Below are 21,072 nucleotides of genomic sequence, written 5' to 3' on the forward strand. Positions count from 1 at the left end.
GTATTGGAGCGTTTAGAAGTATTTTGACATTGAAGATAATTAAATAAAACTAGAACAGATGGGTATTAGAAATATTAAAATGTTAAAACTTTAAAAACCTGCAGATGCAAAAATTAAAAAAAAACTATAGATGGTGGAAGACTGCAATAAAAATAGATTGTTGGAAATACTCCACAAGTTAGGAATAAATTGTTAAAGAGAAACACAGTTAACATTATGAGTCAAAGACAATTGGTAAGAACTTAGAGTTTTAAGTTCCAGAGGAGGGTGCAGGAGGAAGGGATTGGATGAACCCTCTCACCACTTCCTCTCCAACTTAGAACTGCCTATTTATCTCTCTTTTGCATTCCTGACAATAGGTCCTCTACCTATAACTTAACAAGGTTTCTCTTTCCATAGATGCTACCTAACCTGAAAATTATTTCCAGCATTTCTTTTTTTTTTTTTTAAGTAATGGAGCGCAGAAATAGCCCTTTCGCCCAACCAGCCAAGCCAATCAATATAACCCATCCAAGCTAGTCTCATGTGCCTGCACCTGTCCATTGTCCAAATGTTCGTTAAATGCTGTTATTGTACCTTCCTCAACCACTTAGAGTCATAGAGTGATACAGTGTGGAAACAGGTCCATCAGCCCAACTTGCCCACACCGGCCAACATGTCTCACCTACACTGGTCTCACCTGCCAGCATTAGGTCCATATCCCTCCAAACCTGTCCTATCCATGTACCCGTCTAACTGTTTCTTAAATGTTGGGAAAGTCCCAGCCTCAAATACCACCTCTGGCAGCTTGTTCCATACTCCCACTACCCTTTGTGTGAAAATGTTTCCCCTCAGATTCCTATTACATCTTTTCACCTTAAACCTACTGCCTCGGGCACTGTCCGATTAGCACACCACTCCCTGTGTAAAAAAGTATCCCCTCTGGTTCCTATTTAATCCTTACCCTTAAACCATAAACCTATGCCCTTTAGTTCTTGCTTTCCCTAGCCTGGGCAAAAGAGTGCATTCACCCAATTTATTTTGCTCATGATTTTACACACTGCTATATGATCGCCCCTCTTTCAAGATCCACCCCTCCATCAAGATCACCCCCAGCCACTCTTCAGCATGTGGAACCTCCAAGCTGCATCTTGATCAACACCATCAACGGCAATAGCCGGTGGTGTCGATTTTTCTACTGAGATAGACGAGCATTAGAGCAGTTCAAACTTTAAATTACAGCAAACAGTCCTCTAGTGACAAGTGAAAACGTATACAATCATGAAATGACAACTTAGGGATAAGTGAAAGTGTAAAATTACGTGTGCAGTGTAATTTTAATGATCGTACACAAAAAATATGGTACAAATTTAGTGTACTGTATTTTGCCCTGCTGCTATAATGTCATAATTTATTAGTGCACTGAAGAACATTGCACTTCATTTCCCTTATTCTATAATCTTCAACTATTATCGATTATGTAAAAATGTACTTAACTCTTGACTGAGCAGCATTTTAACAAATATACATCCGGCTCCAGTCCTTGTGGATGCCATTTAGCCTCTGCTGGTGGCACATGCTTCGCACCCAGAAACATACATACACAATATTCACTAACATTGGAGACACAAGTGACTGCAGATGCTTAAATCTGGAACAACAGATGATCTGCTGGAGGAACTTAGCGAGTCGAAGGGAATGTAACGGTCAATGTTTTGTGTTGAAACATCGACCATTCCTTACCCCCTCTCCCGATGGATGCGCTTGACCAGCGGAGTTCCTCCAGCAGCTGATTTGTAGATTCACTCACATTATTTCTCGTAGGCTTGGGTAGCCAGGGAGTTTAGCACATCTCCTCCAAAACTTTATTTAAATTTGCAGTAAAGAATCTTCAGAAATGAAATGAATCACGGTGAGAATCTGTTCTTGTGAGCATGATAAATTCATGATAATAGTGGACGAGCAAAACAATTCCTAAGATGCTTCTCTGGTCTTATTTCAGGGAAAGCTTTAAATATTCTGCCTGGGAGGTTTGGAGTCTGAACAGGTTAAATGTTCACCTGCAAGTACCACTCATAATAATTTTTATTGTTTGGTGAGAAAACCTTGCTCAGCAGGTTGAGAAACAAGAAAAAGCATAGATTAGCTGGACACAAAATGAAGAAGATAGCTATTAATAAACTAACCAACTACAGTTAAAAAATGAGTACATTAAGAAATTTATAGAAACATGGATGACAGCATTGACAGCAAGTTTTAACCCTTTCCTCATAAAAATGAGGCTAATCTGAGCAATTTTGCTGTTCGGATTCAATCATTTTTTTTCAAATTAAACTTGGATTTTCTTTGTTCTTCTGAATAACTAAACCTGATTGCTTACAGCGGTAGCAGTAGTGCTTTCTATATAAAATGGCAACTCCCGCAGAGAATTTCAGTTATGATAGCATGCATTCATGAAAAGGCAGATTATCTGTTTGTGGTCTTGATTGAAGTGCATAGCAAGCAAATATAGGGTTTGCCCTGTGCAAAGATATTTGAATCAGTGTTGATGCCACATACAGCCATATCCATTCAATAGTGCATGTGGTTTGAAAGCTTAAACCCTCTTCTCACACAGCACCAATCCTGTGATGAGGCACTTGCAGCGTCTGAAGATTAGGGCATGTAAAATACGGGGCTGGAAGAAAACATCCTGCTATTCCATTGGATGCAAATGGTAGCGTTGGCCCATAAAACACCTCTTCTTTACCTTCCGTACTGACATCCAGTACCTGGCAAAACAACATAGATTTTCGAGTGTCACGTGCATTTTTATTAAGTCATATATATATATATTTATCACAACAATTTCCTGGTTAAAATATACCATGTTCTCACTTGCATTTTTAATGTCTGCTGAGATTTAAGCAGCAGGCATGCCTTCACCTCCCCTTTTAGCATTTTAAGTGAAACATTCCCTTCGCAATTTTCCAGTATGTTCTCACTAACCACTACATATTTTATGGAATTTACCCTTGCAACCACACGACGCAAGGCCTGTCCTTTCTCCTCTTTCCCTCCCACCATACTGGGATCCAACCAGCCATTCCTCAATTTGTTTGTCCTTCTTCCAATGTCCTCTATTGCATACAGTGTTCTTAAAATGGAACATCACTTATTTTTCCATCTGAACGCATTGCAGTCTTCTGGATTAGATAGAGAATTCACCAACTTTGGGTATCTCACTTTATCTGCCTGGATCAGAACTGGTCATTTGTATCGTAACCGATACCTGTAGGTCAGTGCAGTTTAGTTTATTGTCACGTGTACCAAGGTACAATGAACAGCTTTTGCTGCGTGCTATCCAGTCAGCGGGAAGACAATACATGATTACAATCGAGCCATTTGCACTGTATAGATACATGATAAGAGAATAACGTATAGTGCATCAATCTGTAATATTGATACAGTTTTACCCTCTCCATTAGTACAGTGTTACCTGCTACACAGGTCTCTCAGCCTTGCTACTGCCAACATATAGAGTATAGACAAGAAGTATATTCACTCTCTAACTATCCCTGTAATCCATTTGGGCGAGTCTCACCCTACCAAAGATATTGTCTGTTATATCTATCCCTCCAGCTGCTTTCTCTGCAAACTTAAATTAACATTTAAACATTTTTATTTCATCATTCTGACCTGTAACATTAACTCTGTTTCTCCTTCCACAGATGTTACACTGACCCACTGGGTGTTTCCAGCATTTTCAATATTTATTTCAGATTTAACATGGGTTTAGATATTCATTCAGAATAATAGCGTTTATAAGTTCTTTTGCACCATTTAAACTTCAAACATATAATTTGTTTTCCTGGTCATCTTATCTTGTGTTACAGGTCAGAACAACAAAAGAGATATTAAAAAATGTTCATTTAAATTCTGAGAGATAGCGGCTGGAGGGATGGATAAAACAATGACAATATCTGTGGTAAGGTGAGACAGTTCATTTCATATTTTCCAATATCCAAAACTAGGTATGCCACAAATTTGGTTAATTATAGCTGTCAATTTCATTTGTTTCAGTCTAATCAAGATTCCTTATTGTAGTGGATAGTGGCAAAGCAATGGTGCTTACTGAAGATCTGCACAAAAGTTGTGCCATTTTCTAATGCCTGTTGCTCTAAGGCATCAATTCAGTAGGATCTCTGGAGCCCATCAGCTGTGAGGCCATTGAATTAGCAATGTGGTTAATCAAATAATTTTTACAGCAAGCAAGATGGAAAAAAAAAAAGCAGTGTTGAATTAACTTTTTTTTTTACATTTTAGAAAACATTACTGCACTTAATTAACTATAATTAAGATTAAAGTTGAAATATCCAAAATAAATATTAGAAAAATAAACTGATTTTTTAATTAAAATATGATGCAATATAAATATAATTTCACAAATATAAAAATAGTTTTTTTTAAATAGCCTAAAATTACATTTAAAACTCAATTAAGCTACAAAGCATATGTTTGACAGTAAGTGTCTTTATATTAACAGTAATTTAAATGATTTTCAGTGATTTCTTTGGTGAAAACTGCCAAAAGCACATTCTGTGCAGGAAGACAGAATCACAGACCGCACCTTCTGGATTTCCATGTCAAGCGACACACACACAAAAATTGAGAATTTGTTGCTGGTTTCATTATCGAACAAGTAGCAATGCCAATAGTCACAACATTTTTAATACTTTAAAATCTGAACCAACAGATGTATGTATGCCATTGTGGCATTATCCACAATATTGCATCTTGAAGATTACAACTAAATTTCTTCATAAAATGTATTAAATAACACAAATGAACTAAGATACTGACCTGGATACAAGCTAGTGGCTCATTGGTCCATATTGAATACCCGCCAACTAGGTATATTCTTTCATTGTGCACTGCGACACCAGATTCATTTTGACCTCATGTAGAAAAATATAAAGTAATGATTTGTAAAAATCTACCACAGCTTAATTCTATGGAATTTGAATATTGTACTGGTATTCTGAATAAAAGATGAAAATTATAGTTAAAATAGTTGATAATGTCTTTTAGTCATGCTTTTTAACCATTGCTTACGTGTTGAATTGTATTATTCTTATGGAGCTCGATGCATCAACATTGATGTTTCTTTTGCCTTAGAGTCATAGAGTTGATAAACACGGAAATAGACCCTTCGTCCCAACCCCTGCAAGCTGACAGAGATGTACCTACTGTAAGTACTTCACTGACAGCTTGTTCCATATACCCACCAGCGTCTGTGTACAAAAGATGACCCTCTGGTTTTTATTATATTTTTCCCCTCTCACCGTAAACCTATGTCCTCTAGTTCGTGATTCCCTTATCCTGAGAAAAAAGACCATGAGCATTCACCCTTTTAATTTCCCTCATGATTTTATACACCTCCAAAATCACCCCTCAGCTTCCTGTGCTCCAAAGAGTAAAGTCTTAGGCTGCCCAATCTCTCCCTAATGTTCATGCCTTCAACTCCTAGCAACATCCTCATAAATCTTCTCTGCACCTTTCCAGCTTAATGGCATCTTTTCTGTAAAAGGGTGATTAAAATCTGAACCCAATACTCCAAGTGCAGCTTCACTAACATCTTGTACATTGTAACGTAATGTCCCACCTTCTCTACTCAATTCCCTGACTGAAGAAAGGCCACCATGGCAAAAGCATTCTTCACTACCCTATCGACCTGGGACGTAACATTTTCAGGGAACCATGTCCTTGTACTCCTGGATCCCTCTTTTCTACAACACTCCCCAGCAGCCCGACCAATGCCCCTATGACAGAACTTTCTCTAACATTTTCTGATTTATTATAGGTGAGTATGGTTGATGTGTAGACCTCCACGTTCATTCAATGGAAAGGTCTGCTTGTGCAAAGATCAGGACATCTTATAAGTAACATTTTTTTTAAAAAGAGGAAGAAATTATCTGTAATAAAAGTGTGAACAAAGAAACAAATGCCTACCTCCTAACACAACCTCAGCCCGCCCAAAGTGTTCGGCAACCAGTGAAGTTAAATACTGGTGTTAGGCTGAGAAAAATTCACATTTAAAAATACAAAAACCAAAAAGGACATAGAGTGATACAGTGTGGAAACAAGCCTTTCGGCCCAACTTGCTCACACCAGCAACAATGTCCCAGCTACATTAGTCCCACTTGCCTGCGCTTGGTCCATATCTCTCCAAACCTGTCGTATCCATGTACCTGTCTAACTGTTTTACTTAACAGATGGGATAGTCCCAGCCTCAACTGCCTTCTCTGGCAGCTTGTTCCATACACCCACCCCCCTTTGTGCAAAAAAGTTACTCCTCAGATTCTTATTTCATCTTTTCATCCTTCACCTTGAACCTATATTCTCTGGTCCTCGATTCCCCTACTCTGGGCAAGAGACTCTGTGCATCTACCCGATCTATTCCTCTCATGTTTTGGTACACCTCTATAAGATCTCCCCTCATCCTCCTGCGCTCTATGGAACAGAGACCCAGCCTACTCAACCTCTCCCTATAGTTCACACCCTCTAGTCCTGTCAACATCCTCGTAATCTAATCAAGAAGGTATCAAGTAAATTGCTAAACAAGAATATAGGTATGAAGAGTGGAGTAGCCTGGGTAAATAACTGCTGTACATATTGTGGATGGTGCACTATGCAGTCATGGTGTGTTGGTGGTGAAGTGAATGAATGTTTAGGGTGAAGGTTGAACGCCAATCACACTGTTTGCTTTGTACTAGAATGTGTAATTTCAAACAATTAGATACAAAAGACAACTTAGTGAAAACTGAGTTAGATAAAAAATATTTGGATATCATGAGAGGAATAGATCGGGTAGATGCACAGAGTCTCTTGCCCAGAGTAAGTCAATCAAGGACCAGAGGACATAGGTTTAAGGTGAAGAGGAAAAGATTGAATAAGAATCTGAGGGGTAACTTTTTAACACAAAAGGTGGTGGATGTATGGAACAGGGACTATCCCAATATTAAAAAAGGTTAGATATGTACATGGATAGTACAGGTTTGGAGGGATATGACCAAACACAGGCAGGTGGGACAAGTGTAGCTGGGATACTTGGTCGGTGTGGGCAAATTGGGCCGAAGGGCCTGTTTCCACTATGTATCACTTTATGACTATCACTCAGTAAAACCATGACCTGCATGGCTCTGGATCTAGTGCTGGAAGGTGTGTATAAGTTGGGTTGCCCTTTCTCAACCTGTTTGAGAAAGAACTGCAGATGCTGGAAAAATCGAAGTTTGACAAAAAATGCTGGAGAAACTCAGCGGGTGAGGCAGCATCTATGGAGAGGAAAGAAAGTTTCTCCAGCATTTTCTGTCGACCTTTCTCAACCTGCACACACACTACAAACACCTCCTGTGTTGTAAATGTTAGGGCTAGAGCTTGGGAGAGACTATGCTCAGTTAGCAGGGGCAAGGAAAGATGTGGTACTTATAGCTAATTAACTAGTGATAAGTAAGTCCACTGATTTTTGGCGTTGAAAGCCAGGAACAATGATTTTAAAGAAGACGGACTGAAATAAAGGCAATCTTCAGTCTTTGAAAAATGGGCAGCGATGCCATTAAACTCTTTATACTCTTAAATAGATCAGGTAATAAATGATTAAACTAATTGCAACAGACTCTGAAGATGTGTACCATATCAGGGAAATATCAGATTTTGGTCCGAACATCTTATAATCAAAGTTTATTGTTCACGAGTGAATTTACCAGAAACATCTGCCAGTACTCCAATTGGTAAGTATGTTACTTTACAATAATTCAAATTTACTTGACATAAGCTGCAGACTCTTTGCAGTCATTTTATTCTTGGCAAACAAGAAAATGCTCTGTTATTGGAATTATACGAATAAAAAAAACTTCCTTTACAATAGGTTTCAGAAGACACATGTAATTCTGTAATTCATCCTAGTTGCATGCATTAGACACGTGATTTCACCTATGTCTCATACTATGCTTCTAAAATTCAATTCAATGAAGTCAATGCAATCTTAACTTCAGAAGCAGAGTACATCACGCAGACAATTGTGAAGCAAAAGTTTAACATGAGACTAAAATTGAACTTCTAAGAGACTAATCAATCCAAGGTCATTACTATGCAATCCATTGCTGCCCATTTCCCTCAAACAGCAGTCATACTTTCATTTCACTGCACATCTTGTATGTGTATGTGACAAATAAACTTGACTTGACTGTGTATAGCTTTGTGATTTTCTTCAATAAATAATACAACTAATTAAATGCACATGGAGATAGAATGCTAAAAACAAAATTTTAAAACAATGTGAAAAAGACTTCATAAGAAACTAATTGATGGAATTTGTCATTAATGCAGACTAATTAAAATGTAAGGTTAAATACCTACCTGTGAGTAAGTTGAATTGGCAGCGTACCCACTGGTCGGTGTCTATGTTGTAGCAGTCAATTTCTCGAACCAAAATCCGATCATTATTATAGTCCAAGTCATTTCCACCAAGTACATAGAGCTTTCTATTGACAGCTGCCATTACATGATAGACTCGCCTCTGTAACATGGGACTGTGGCTAATCCATTTATTCTGAGTCAGAAAAAAATGTAGATTACAAAAGGATTTCAGGGCTATTTCTTCGTTACTATTATCCTGACATGACCCTAAAGCTATTCTGATCTGCATCATGTCCCCAGAACGCCTCAGTTACTGAACAATATTGTGATGTTTGTAAAGCAGTGAGAGGTGGGCTGGTTCCCACACCTTGTCAGAGCCCGGCGAGCGTGCAGGACTGGTTACGGATGGGGCAATAAACCAGGGGGGAGGTTGGAGCTTTTATTAGATCCATGACGAAGATACAATAATCTGTTGAAATCAGCTGTATCTTTGACAACTGGTTTCCAAGAGTGGATCAAAGAGAATCTGCAGCTCATTGATTACTTTCTTTAGGAATTTATGTTGTCATTGGCAGATTTCTTCACCAGATTTACAAACAGAACCTGACCTGACAATAAAAGTGTAGGAAGTAACTGCAGATGCAGGTTTAAACCGAGGATAGACACAAAAAGCTGGAGTAACTCAGCGGGACAGGCAGCATCTCTGGAGAGAAGGAATGGGTGAAGTTTCGGGTCGAGACCCAGCACCCATTCTTTCTCTCCAGAGATGCTGCCTGTACCGCTGATTTACTGCAGCTTTTTGTGTCCATCTCTGACAATAAAAGTATTGGCAAGAGAATATATATGAGCTTCCACATACACATCTACATGTTTCCTCAGTGTACTCTCTTCCTGTTGAAAATGGAGCACATTGCAGTCTAAACCAATACCAGTGTGCATCAACTGCCCCTATCATTCTCTTAAATGGATGACTTCTTATTTTTAAACACTGACCCTTACTTCTCCCACAAGAGGAAACATACTTTCCATGTTCATCCTGTTAAGATTGCTCATGATTTTATCTTTCCGTTGCCGGGCCAGCAGGTCCAGGAACAGCTTCTTCCCTGCGGCTGTTACATTACTCAACACTGTACCTCGGTGATTGGCAATCACCCCCCCCCCCCGGACACTCCTTCCACCAGGAAAAAAAATAATTGCACTACTATGACTGTATGCACGTGAATATATTGACTTATTGCACATATTCTATGTCGCTTGTTCATATTCTATGTCGCTCTTCTAAGGAGAAGTTAACTGCATTTTGTTGTCTCTGTACTGTACACTGCACAATGACAATAACATTTGAATCTGAATCTGATGATTTTATTGATTTCAATCAAGTCACATCTCGCACTTCCAGCCATTTTGATCAACTTGCGCATTCCAGGTATTAGTCTCGTACATCTCTGAATTGTGTTCAAATGCATGCCGTCATTCTTTAAATAAGGACAACAATACTGTACACTGCACACCCGATGTGATCTCACCGATGTCCTTTCTAAATAAGGCATGACATCCATACTGATGTATTCAACAGGAAAAGAGACACTGGGGAACTGTGTGGTCATTCAAAAATAAATAAATGACTAGCTGATACTAATCAGTGGAGAAAAAGAGGAGTCAGCACTGTTAGCAGCTACCTGCGTGCTCGTTTGCACATGGCAGCTATTATCACACGACAGACAACGTGCTGAAAACAAAACCCATCTTAAATGACAAATAATAGACTTATTGGAATTCAGAGCCATGTCCTTCCAACTGTGACTTTTGTTGGACACTATTCAAATAAAACGCCACATGAATTTTAAAAAGCCAGTGAACGTGTAAACACGAAACAGACCTGATTAGAAAAACATTCACTCTTTGAACACTGCAATGGCAGTTTTTTATTAAAAGTTCATTTGCAAATAATAGACTAACTCTCCTGCAGTTTTAATCAAGGTGCATAATGTGGTAATATTTCACAACGGTTGCTTTACTGTATGAACAAATTAAGTGTTAAACTTTAATTGAAGCTGTGCTCGCTGAGGAAAAACCTTGTGTTTAAGCCAAAACTAAACTAATGGGCATCTTGGTTGGCATGGACAAGTTAGGTTGTTTCCATGACTGTATCTTTAAAGTAAACTAACTCTAATCCTATGTGTGCGAAGGAACTGCAGATGCTGGTCTAAACAGAAGATAGACACAAAAAACTTGAGCAAGTCAGCAGGGCAGGCAACATCTCTGGAGAGAAGGAATGGGTGATGTTTTGGGTCGAGACCCCTCCTTAGACTGTGTGAGGAAGGGTCTTGACCCGAAACGTCACCTATTCCTTCTCTCCAGAGATGCTGCCTGCCCCGCTGAGTTACTCCAGCTTTTAAATCTAATCCTATTGTCTAAGGGTGGCACAGCTTCATTACATTGCTGCATTGCAACGCCAGAGACCTGGGTTCAATCCTGACTATGGCTGCTGTCTGTATGGTTTTTGTATGTTATCCCTGGATACAAATGATTAACCATTGTTGAACCTGATTAGTACATTTGGTTAACTTCTTGCACTAAACATTTTTCCCCTTATCATGTATATGTACAATATGGATGCCTCGATTGTAATCGTGTATAGTCTTTAGACTAGCAACAAAAGCTTTTCACTGTACCTCAGTATAAATGATAAAAAAACTAAACTAAACTCCAGGAATAGTTAAGGGCCTGTCCCACTTAGGCGATTTTTTAGGCGACTAGGCTGTTGCCGGGATGCCGCCTGTATGGTCGTGAGTAGTATCCTCGGTCGCCGCTGGAATTTCAACGTTGAAAATTTTTTGGCGACAGTGAGATGACGCCAATGAGCGTTCCTTGACCTCTCCTGACGTAGGTGCTGTTGTAGTTGTCGCCAGGTTGTGCCGGTGCAGACCTTCTTTTTGTTGTTAAAGTAATGATTCTTTTTCAAATTTTATGTCGAGTGGGGGGGGGGGGTCCAGTCGTCGGTTTTTCAGCAACCTGCTATGTCTATGACAGTCGCCTAAAAATAGCCTAAATGGGACAGGCCCTGTACAGTAAAAGAGCGATAGGCCCAAATCAAAAATACCAGAATCTCAACATAGATAGTGAGGTAGATGTCTTGACAAATGTTTCCAAATTCTTGATGAACCACATGAAATATATTCTTGAGTTTAGTTTATTGTCACATATACCGAGGTTACCCCATTTAAGCCCTTAGCACCATGGTAATCCCAGTCTACATTAGGAAAATTAATATTCCCTACTATGACCACTATCAGTTTTGCAACTGCATGCGATATCTTAAACAAATCAAATTACACTTAATCTTTTATATCCAAGGAAATACAAATATCATGTGTTTAATGCTTACTAGTATTGCGATCATTTAGGTACAATTAAAGTAAATTTATACTGCATCTGTTCCAAGGCTGTCATTAACCTTTACGTTGAATCTCAGAAATGCTCACAGTTGATGCAGGTAAGTAAGGGTTGTATGTAATTGCGGCTTCACATCTGTCCTATAATACTACACTCTTCTTTCAAATTCTGATTATTTTCTAAACCAGTTTCTGATAATTTAACGATTTTCCTATAAGGACACCCGAGTCTTTTTGATTGAGAGCTAAGCTGAGGCATGAGACACTGAGGAAGTTACTGTTAGCAGGTTTAGTTCCCATTTCATAAAATTTTAATTTTCAGTGCACACTTACAAATGTTAAGACTAATCATATGAAGAGTCTTTACAGTATAGAATAATGATGCTTACCTGACTTGGATCGTACACCATAAGCCTGTTCTGGTATTGAGCCGTGTTCGTCACTCCACCTAACACAAAATAATAATATTAATTCCAGCTAAATACTTACTTGGTGAGTATTTCATTGTACTATTACATTTCATTCCAAATTTTCATCAACATCTATCTCACCCTGCCTTGCCTCTCAATTCAATTCAATTCAATTCAATTTTCAATTCAACTTTATTGTCATTGCACAGATACAAGTACGGGTACAACGAAATGCAGTTTAGCGTCAGTCGTAGTAATAGTGCAATATAGAAATAAAAATACAGAAGAAGCAAACAATGTGGACGGAGAGACTGGAGAAATCTATCGGCGGGACTCCGAGTTCAGCAATGTGATAGTGTTGTTGTAGAAGCTGTTCCTCATCCTACTAGTACGAGACCTGAGGCTCCTGTACCGCCTCCCTGATGGGAGGAGGGCAAACAGTCCATGGTTGGGGTGGGAGGGGTCTTTGATGATCTTCCCGGCCCGTCTCAGACACCGTTTTCGGTGGAGGGTATCCATGGCAGGGAGCGGGGCACCGATGATGTACTGAGCGGTTTTCACCACCCGTTGTAGTGCCTTCCTGTCCGCTACGGTGCAACTGCTGTACCATACCGTGAAGCAGGTGGTCAGGATGCTTTCGATGGTACAGCGGTAAAAGTTGGTCAGGATCTGGGGGGACAGGTGAGCTTTCTTGAGCCTCCTCAGGAAGTAAAGGCGCTGCTGCGCCTTTTTGATCAGCTTGGAGGTGTTGAGGGACCAGGACAGATCCTCCGAGATGTGTACCCCGAGGAATTTGTAGTTGGAGACGCGCTCCACCTCAGTCCCGTTTATATGGATGGGGGTATGTCTGCCCCCTCTGTTCTTCCTAAAGTTAACAATAATTTCCTTCGTCTTCTTGGAGTTGAGGACGAGGTTATTGTTGGCACACCAGGTTGTCAGGTGCTGGACTCGTCGTTGTCACTGATCAGTCCTACCACCGTGGTGTCGTCGGCAAATTTAGTGATGGCGTTGGAGCCATTCTTAGGGATGCAGTCATGGGTGAAGAGGGAGTAGAGAAGAGGGCTGAGCACACAGCCCTGTGGCATGCCAGTGTTCAGTGTTATAGTGGAGGAGGTGAGGTTGTTGACCCTAACAGACTGTGGTCTGTTGGTGAGGAAATCCAGTGTCCAATTGCAGAGGGAGGTGGAGATGCCAAGTCCGCTGAGTTTGGTGATCAAGCTGGCGGGGATGACAGTGATAAAGGCAGAGCTGAAATCAATGAACAGCATCCTGATGTAGGTGTTATTGCTGTCCAGGTGGGTCAGGGCAGAGTGTAGGGCCGTCTTCATCCCCATTTCATAGAAAATAGGTGCAGGAGTAGGTCATTCGGCCCTTCGAGCCAGCACTGTCATTCAATATGATCATAGTTGATCATCCAGAATCAGTCCCCTGTCCCGCTTTCTCCCCATATCCCTTGATTCCGTTAAGAATATCCAGCCAGAGCAAGGTCTTGAGGGCAGACCAGAGTTATTGGAGTGGCATCTGTGATTATTTCTATAAATTCACAGTGGATTATGGTTCCAGAGCGATTGAAGCTTCATTAGTATCTAACCTGAGTAGTTATTCTTCATACTGACCATGAGTAGAAAATAGCACCAGGAACCATCTTTCAACAGGGTTTTAATGGGAGCCAGGAGAGCTTGTGGTTAGTGACCAATTAGCGTCTACGGACAGTGAGTGGAAGGTACCCAGGGATCCAGTGGCTGGCAGGAACCAATGAATAGTGAATAAGAGAATTCAGTAGACAGAGGAGCCAATGGATAGGTAATAATAATAATAATACATTTTATTTAATGGGCGCCTTTCAAACATCTCAAGGACACCTTACATAGTATATCGGAATAACATATAATCGGAATATAACAATAAAGACATCACAGAGACACAATTTAAAAACAGGATTCAATCCAAAAACAGAAAATCAAAAACACAGTGTGAAGAGGGAGCAGCGGCAGCCAAAGCGCGCCAGCGTCCACTCTCTCTTCACGGCAGCCATCTTGGACACAGGCCTACAAGACTACAAATAGACAAAAAAATCATCCCCCCACAGTGGATAGCACTGTGGGGGAAGGCACAATGTCCTGATCCCCTGCTACAAGGTAGGTAGCAGGGGATCAGAGGGTAGTGATCAATGCGAGCAAATGGACCATGACAAGAAGATACCAAGGGATAATGTTCAGCCGATGCCAGTGGTGACATCTATGGAGAGCCAGTGGACTGAGAGAAAACCAGTCCGTTGATAATGAACAGAAGGTAGCAGTGGATGATAACCAACAAGAGCCAATGATCAGCATGAGGAGGTGAGTCTGTATAGAGGAACCTGAAGTTTACCCTTCTCCATCTGTAAGCCTGGGGCCAACTGTGACACCAGTGTTACTCCTTCTTTTGAAGTTGATTAACTTGGCACTGTTCAAAGCAAAAGTTCTTGTGAGCATTACCATTACCACACGTCCATGTTGGCCAGTGTACACGTCAAATGAGCCTTCTTAATATTATTTCATTCTATCTTAGGCCGATTGATATTGTCCAAACTTTGAGAGAAACATGCTGCTGGATAAAGCAAAGTGCTTATCTACTTAAAATGCAATGATATGAAAGGGAAATGGTATTTATGATGCCACAAGGAACTGCAGGTACTGGTTTACTAAAAGAGACACAAACTGCTGGAGTAACTCAGCAGGACAGGCAGCATCTCTGGAGAACATGAAGATGGGTCATGAATATATATGCACATACATACACACAATAATAGTGCAAAAAGACAAAATCAATGCCCCCGTCTATGTAGTTCAGAGCTTATTTGAAGGTTGTGTTAAATAGCTTGATGGCTGTAGGGAAGAAACTTTTTCCGGAACCTGGACGTTACAGTGTTCAGGCTCCTGTATCTTCTTCCCGATGACAGGACTGTTCTCATGAGATGCTGCCAGACCCGCTGAGTTACTCCAGCACTTTGTGTCTTTTTTGAATGATACAATATTTTAATGTTAAAAACAAGTGTTTTACTCTTAATATGTTGCACAGGTAAAGAAAACAAAAATGATACAATTAATAAATAATCAAATTCTTAAGTACCATTTTAAATATGCAATGGATTAAGGTTTAGCCACATAAACTTGAGATTTTTATTTAGGTTATTTTTCCGCAAAAAAAAAACATTTGCTGTGCGCTCCGGGCATTCAATACGACCTGAAGGTGACTCACTTTTAAGTACAATCATACCAAAACACAAACCGAGAAACAACCCTCCATGCATGAAACTCCAGTGTACAATCTATTCACTGACAGACCCCACCCCCCTTCGACTTAATCTTCTGTCGACAGCTCAGTAAAAACACCACTAATCCTTGAAAATATGAGAAACTCTAAACTCCACATGTACGACTTAATCAATCAGTAATAGCCTTCGTTGACACAAGAAATTAGCCATGTGTTCCAGTCGGTAATAATATCTATTCTTGGACATTTCTTTCTTAAACATTGTGGAAATTTCATGCAGTGAAGATCATGTCCACACCGTCTCTGGATTGACAGAATCTACATAGTGGCTCAGGAAATGTTGAATAACACAGACTAACGAAGAGGGCCAGTTTTTTCAGATGTTTTATATATACATTATTCTCGGGCACAAAACTGTTCCTTCACAAATTCCACTTGACATAATTGACACTTGTTAATTTTTAATCTATCTGCTCCAGGCCTAGGCCACAAACTGGTTACAGCACTCGTTTCCATTCAAATCATCAATGACTCTCAGCGTTTTAGTGATGGAGATCATATTTCGCTCAATCATCTTTACCCCCACTTAAATCAAGTTCTGGCAAACTTTAGCTGCATATCCTAGAGATATGGCTGTTCTCTTCTTTGATCTATCTCCAAGCCACAGAATCGTACCAGACAGAAACAGGCTCTTCGATCCACCCTCTGCACCAGCCACCTGTTGCCTATCTACACTAATCCCATTTCCAGCACTTGGCCCACAGCTTTTTATGTCATGCTGTCTCAAATACTCAACAAAATACTTATTTCATTTTGTGACATCACTCCTCAGACAGTGTGTTTCAGCTTTCAATCAACCCTTAGGTGAATAATTTCTGTCTAAAATTCCCTCTAAACCTCTAACACCTTACCTTAAACCTACCTGGACACCTCTGCCAAGGGACAGAACTTTCTCACCGTCTATGTCCTTAGATACCACAATTAAGTCCTCCTTCGGCATGCTCTGATCCTTTAGAATCCAGCTTCATATCTGAAATGCTCCAAACCAGGCAACATCCAAGTGAAGATAGACACAAAATGCTGGAGTAACTCAGCGGGACGGGCAGCATCTCTGGAGAGAAGGAATGGGTGACGTTTCGGGTCAAGACCCATCATCAGATCCTTTCTGTGTCTATCTTCAGTTTAAACCAGCATCTGCTGGTTCCTTCCTACACACAACATCCAAGTGAAGCTCCTCTCCACCCCCTCCAGTACAAATGACATCCTTCCTATAAGCGTGGCGATCAAAATTGTGCCGTATGTTTCGTATGGTTGTACCAATTCTCCCTCTTATATTCTCCATCTTGGCTTTTATTGAACCACACCTCTCGTGAGATAGATGGACCATTTTGCCCTTTGAGCTTTTCCAGTTTACAGAGCAATTCAACTATTCCAGATGGGGCGTGTCAAAGGCTTTGGAGAAGTCCATAGTACCAACTGAACTGCTCTCATTAATTCACTTAACCATCTCTTCAAAATATTAGCACCATGACAAAGCTACCCCTGATTAACCCCTGCCTTTACAAACCCAGATTAATCCTGAGCCTTAAAACATTTTACCAATTTGTACTGTTCTATGTTCTACAGAGTTGGGCACAGACATGGTGGGTCGAAGGACCTGTCCCTTTGCTGTAATCTCTATGTTCAATAACTTCTCTACCACTGTCGTTAGATTAATTGCCCTGTAATACCTGGTGTATCCCTGCTGCCGGAATAAAGTTACATCATCACTGACATACATTTATCTGGCATTTCTTCTGTGACCAGAGAAGATATAAAACTTTCAGTCAATTTCCTAACCAATCTGTCGTTGGGATAATCTCATTTTGCCCTGGGGATTTTTCTATTGATGTCTGCTGAAACATTCCTTTTCAAAGGTACTTGGTTCTAGAATGCACAATCCTCCTCCCAGAATTCTCCATCTACAATGTCCTTGTCCATCGATGGGAAACAGTCATTTAAGACCTCACCTGTATCCTCTAGCTCCATCCAAGGTTTGCCATTTTAATTAAATTACCAAAAAGACCTTGAGCAATCAAAATAGAACAGAATCTATCCGCCTATTTATTGTCACATTTTTTAAACAATGCTCTTACATTGACATTTATAAGAGGTGAACATTTAAAATAAACCTTTCCAAAGTGTCAATTAAGAATCCTGGTGCAATTACAGATTCAAGCAACTTAGCGATTAAATAAAATTAGTTTCACAAAAATCCTCCAAACTGGCCAATAATATCTGCCTTACACCAATTTCAACCTTCTCCCAAGGTCCAGACTTATCCTTATTCCTAACTATCTTAAAACATAAAGATTTGTGTTCACTGTTCTCAAAATGCTCTCCCACTGAAATGCCAGTCATCTGGCCAGGCTTGTTTCCCAATACAAGGCCTAGTTATGGTCGCATCTCAATAGACAATAGGTGCAGGAGTAGGCCATTCGGCCCTTTGAGCCAGCACCACCATTCAATGTGATCATGGCTGATCATCCCCAATCAGTACCCCGTTCCTGCCTTCTCCCCAAATCCCCTGACTCCACTATCGTTATCTCCAGTTAGACTATCTGCACATTATTTCAAATAGCCCTCTTGGATTCACCTATCAAAGCCTCTTGAACTGGTAAAGTCCCAGTCAATATTGGGGAAGTTATAGTCACTCAACTGCAACAACCCTGTTGGTTTTGCATTTTTCTATCGTCTGTCTACATACCTATTCTGATTTACATCCAGTGCAAATTATAAATAAGCAGTGTTGGCTCTTCCTCTGACTCTGCCCATTCCTATTTTCAGACGTTATTCATACAATACAATAATACTTTATTAGCCAAGTGTGTTTTGCAACATATGAGGAATTTCATTTTGCCAAGTCAGTCATACAAATAAAAAGTAACAGAACACACAAAATACATTTTAACGTAAACATCCACCACAGTGACTCCTCCACATTCTTCACTGTGATGGAGGGACGAAAATAAAGTTCAATTTCTTCCCTTCTTTGTCGTCCATCGATCGGGGGCCTCGAGCCTCCCGTTGACGGGATGATCTTACTTCCGTAGCCAGCAGCGGGCCCCCTCGTCGGGGCGATCAGCTCCTGCATTGGGGGGTGGGAATCTCAGCACCCCCATGCCGCGAGATCGGACGGGGCTACTCGAACGTCGTGAGGCTTCCAGAGCTCCCGACTCAGTCTCTCCTGAGACTGCGAGCCCTGGATGGTAAAATCCGCAGGCCACGGTTGAAGCGATCCCAGGCAAGAAATCGACCCCAATGGTAAGTCCACGCCCCGCGGTGGGGCTCAAAGTCAGTCCCGAGCGAGGCCGCAGAGCAACCGGAAATACGACCCGAAAAACAATCGCATCTCCGGCAAGGTCAGAAACTGAAAAGTTTCCCCCGACCCCCGACCCACCCCACCCCACAAATAAAACAAACCAGAGAACATTTACATCAAGTTTGTAAACTCTCTAAAAATAACAGGCTGCCATCGTGTGGCGCACCAGGTGGTCTACCTTCCCCTCAATTCATCCACTTGCTGACCTGCTGCTCTGACTCCAACTCCCCTGCCACTCCCCTACGACACAATACAACTTTATTCATCCCCGGAGGGTTAATGCAGCCCGTGGGTCACATGGTTAGTATCACCCCGTAATACGTAGACACAACATGCTGGAGTAACTCAGCGGAACAAGGCAGCATCTCTGGAGAGAAGGAATGGGTGACTTTTCAGGTCGATATCCTTCAGACCCAAAAGGTCACCCATTCCTTCTCTTCTGAGATGCTGCCTGTTATGCCCCTGTCCCACTTAGGAAACCTGAACTGAAACCTCTGGAGACTTTGCGCCCCACCCAAGGTTTCCGTGCGGTTGCCGGAGGTTGCAGGTAGTGAAAGCAGGTAGGGAGACTGACAAAAACCTCCGGGAACCGCACGGAAACCTTGGGTGGGGCGCAACGTCACCAGAGGTTTCCGTTCAGGTTTCCTAAGTGGGACAGGGGCATTACTCCTGCATTTTGTGTCTATCTTTGATGTAAACCAGCATCTGCAGTTCCTCCCTACACCTCTTGAAACATGCTGCTCGGAAGTTGGTATGAATAACACACAGAAAATACAGAGCTAATCTCTCACTGATTAATCTCTCCTTGACATGGTGAATGCTTGACAAGCAGTGAATATTGTTTTATTTGGGAGGAGAACACCATGGAATGTCTATTATTTGTATTTTAAAGAGAACATATTCAGTGTTCAGTTCCGTTTCGGAATGTAATTCCATCCACATGTGCACTTTATATTCATTCCTATCTATCAGCGAGGAACTCTGAGGATTTGCATACAAATTTGATTGTACAAAAACAGGTATTAATTTAGAGTGTTCTTATTGTTTAATTTGCTTAAAAGTGAGGTGCATTTGCCTGTTAAAGTTCTCAAAATTCATCAAGCTGATTTTTCAGTTACGTTATGCTACCTCATGCTGGCACATCATCCCTTGCAATCAAAGCCCCATGGATTCCAGGGCTCACCTATTGAGCGTATCAGACAGATTAACATTTCATTCTATTTGCTTCCCAGGGGTCTAATCAGCATGCTAAGGTTTCAGTGCAGCTATGATTAAATCACCTGATGTTGTTAAAGATGATTCTACAGCTCTTGGTTTCAGTCTTGACAGTGTATCTCTGGCAAGATACTGAATCTTGGCTCTCCTCTGTAGTTTTAATTTCAGATCAACAGCATGTACAGTTTTCATTTCAGTGGTTTGTCTTTTTTGCATTTTTCTCAAAAATATTGTAGCAGCTGTTGGCTAGGAAACATAGCTCTGTGATGCAACTCTGTGTACTGCTTAATTGAAATCTTCTATTCTTATACTACAGCCCTGCATTCTTGATTGTGATTGTGCTTATGTATGTGTGATTTTACTGAATTATATGTTAAACAACAATTTTCACTGTATCTCAGCATGTGACAATAAAATACTACTGATTAAAAATGTAATTTATGTTGTGCCCAATGGAGAGGCAAATTTGTGAAACTGCAAAGGCTCCACTGTGTACATTGACTCAGGGGGGCCTGAACTGGCCAAGTCTTGACCTGAAAAGTTAGAATTTGGTCAAAGATTAGTCCCCAGCTGAAAACAATACGTCATTCTGTGGTAATTGACTCCATGTAACCTGCTACCTTTGAGCCCTAGAATGCATGTAGGAAGACATAGATCACAGGTGGAGACAGAGACAGACAGAGGGACATTTGGCTTGAAATGGTTCAGAAGTGGTAGGATCAGAATTAGGCCATTCAGCCCATCAAGTCTACTCTGCCATTCAATTATGGCTGATCTTTCTTTCCCTCTCAACCCCATTCTCCTGTCTTCTTCTCATAACCCCTGACATCCATACTAATCAAGAATCTATGCCTTAAAACTATTCATTGTCTTGGCCTCCACAGTCTTCTGTGGCAATGAATTCCACAGATTCACCACCCTCTGATTAAATATATTCCTCCTCATCTCGTTCCTAAAGGAACGTCCTTTTATTCTGAGTCTACGACTAATTTCAGACTGCATGCCATGTGCTTAATGCTAGAGTAAAGGACACCAACAGGTTGAAGATAGACATTTATGT

At 40.8% G+C, this 21,072-nt stretch overlaps 1 protein-coding gene across 1 annotated transcript in view; it reads right to left on the bottom strand.

Annotated features, from left to right (window-relative positions):
• Positions 1-2,365: 2,365 nt before the first annotated feature.
• The window catches only part of klhl32 (kelch like family member 32), a 152,618-nt gene continuing 133,911 nt past the window's right edge, over positions 2,366-21,072 (bottom strand). The window contains exons 6-9 of the mRNA XM_033021048.1: positions 12,161-12,219; positions 8,377-8,569; positions 4,822-4,916; positions 2,366-2,750 (exon numbers count right to left, since the gene is read on the bottom strand). Of these exons, the coding sequence (XP_032876939.1) occupies positions 2,589-2,750; positions 4,822-4,916; positions 8,377-8,569; positions 12,161-12,219 (509 nt within the window). The 3' untranslated portion in view covers positions 2,366-2,588. The remainder of the gene's footprint in view (positions 2,751-4,821; positions 4,917-8,376; positions 8,570-12,160; positions 12,220-21,072) is intronic.

This window comes from Amblyraja radiata, chromosome 5 (genome assembly GCF_010909765.2).
Source record: "Amblyraja radiata isolate CabotCenter1 chromosome 5, sAmbRad1.1.pri, whole genome shotgun sequence".
In the NCBI taxonomy this organism is placed as follows: Eukaryota; Metazoa; Chordata; class Chondrichthyes; order Rajiformes; family Rajidae; genus Amblyraja; species Amblyraja radiata.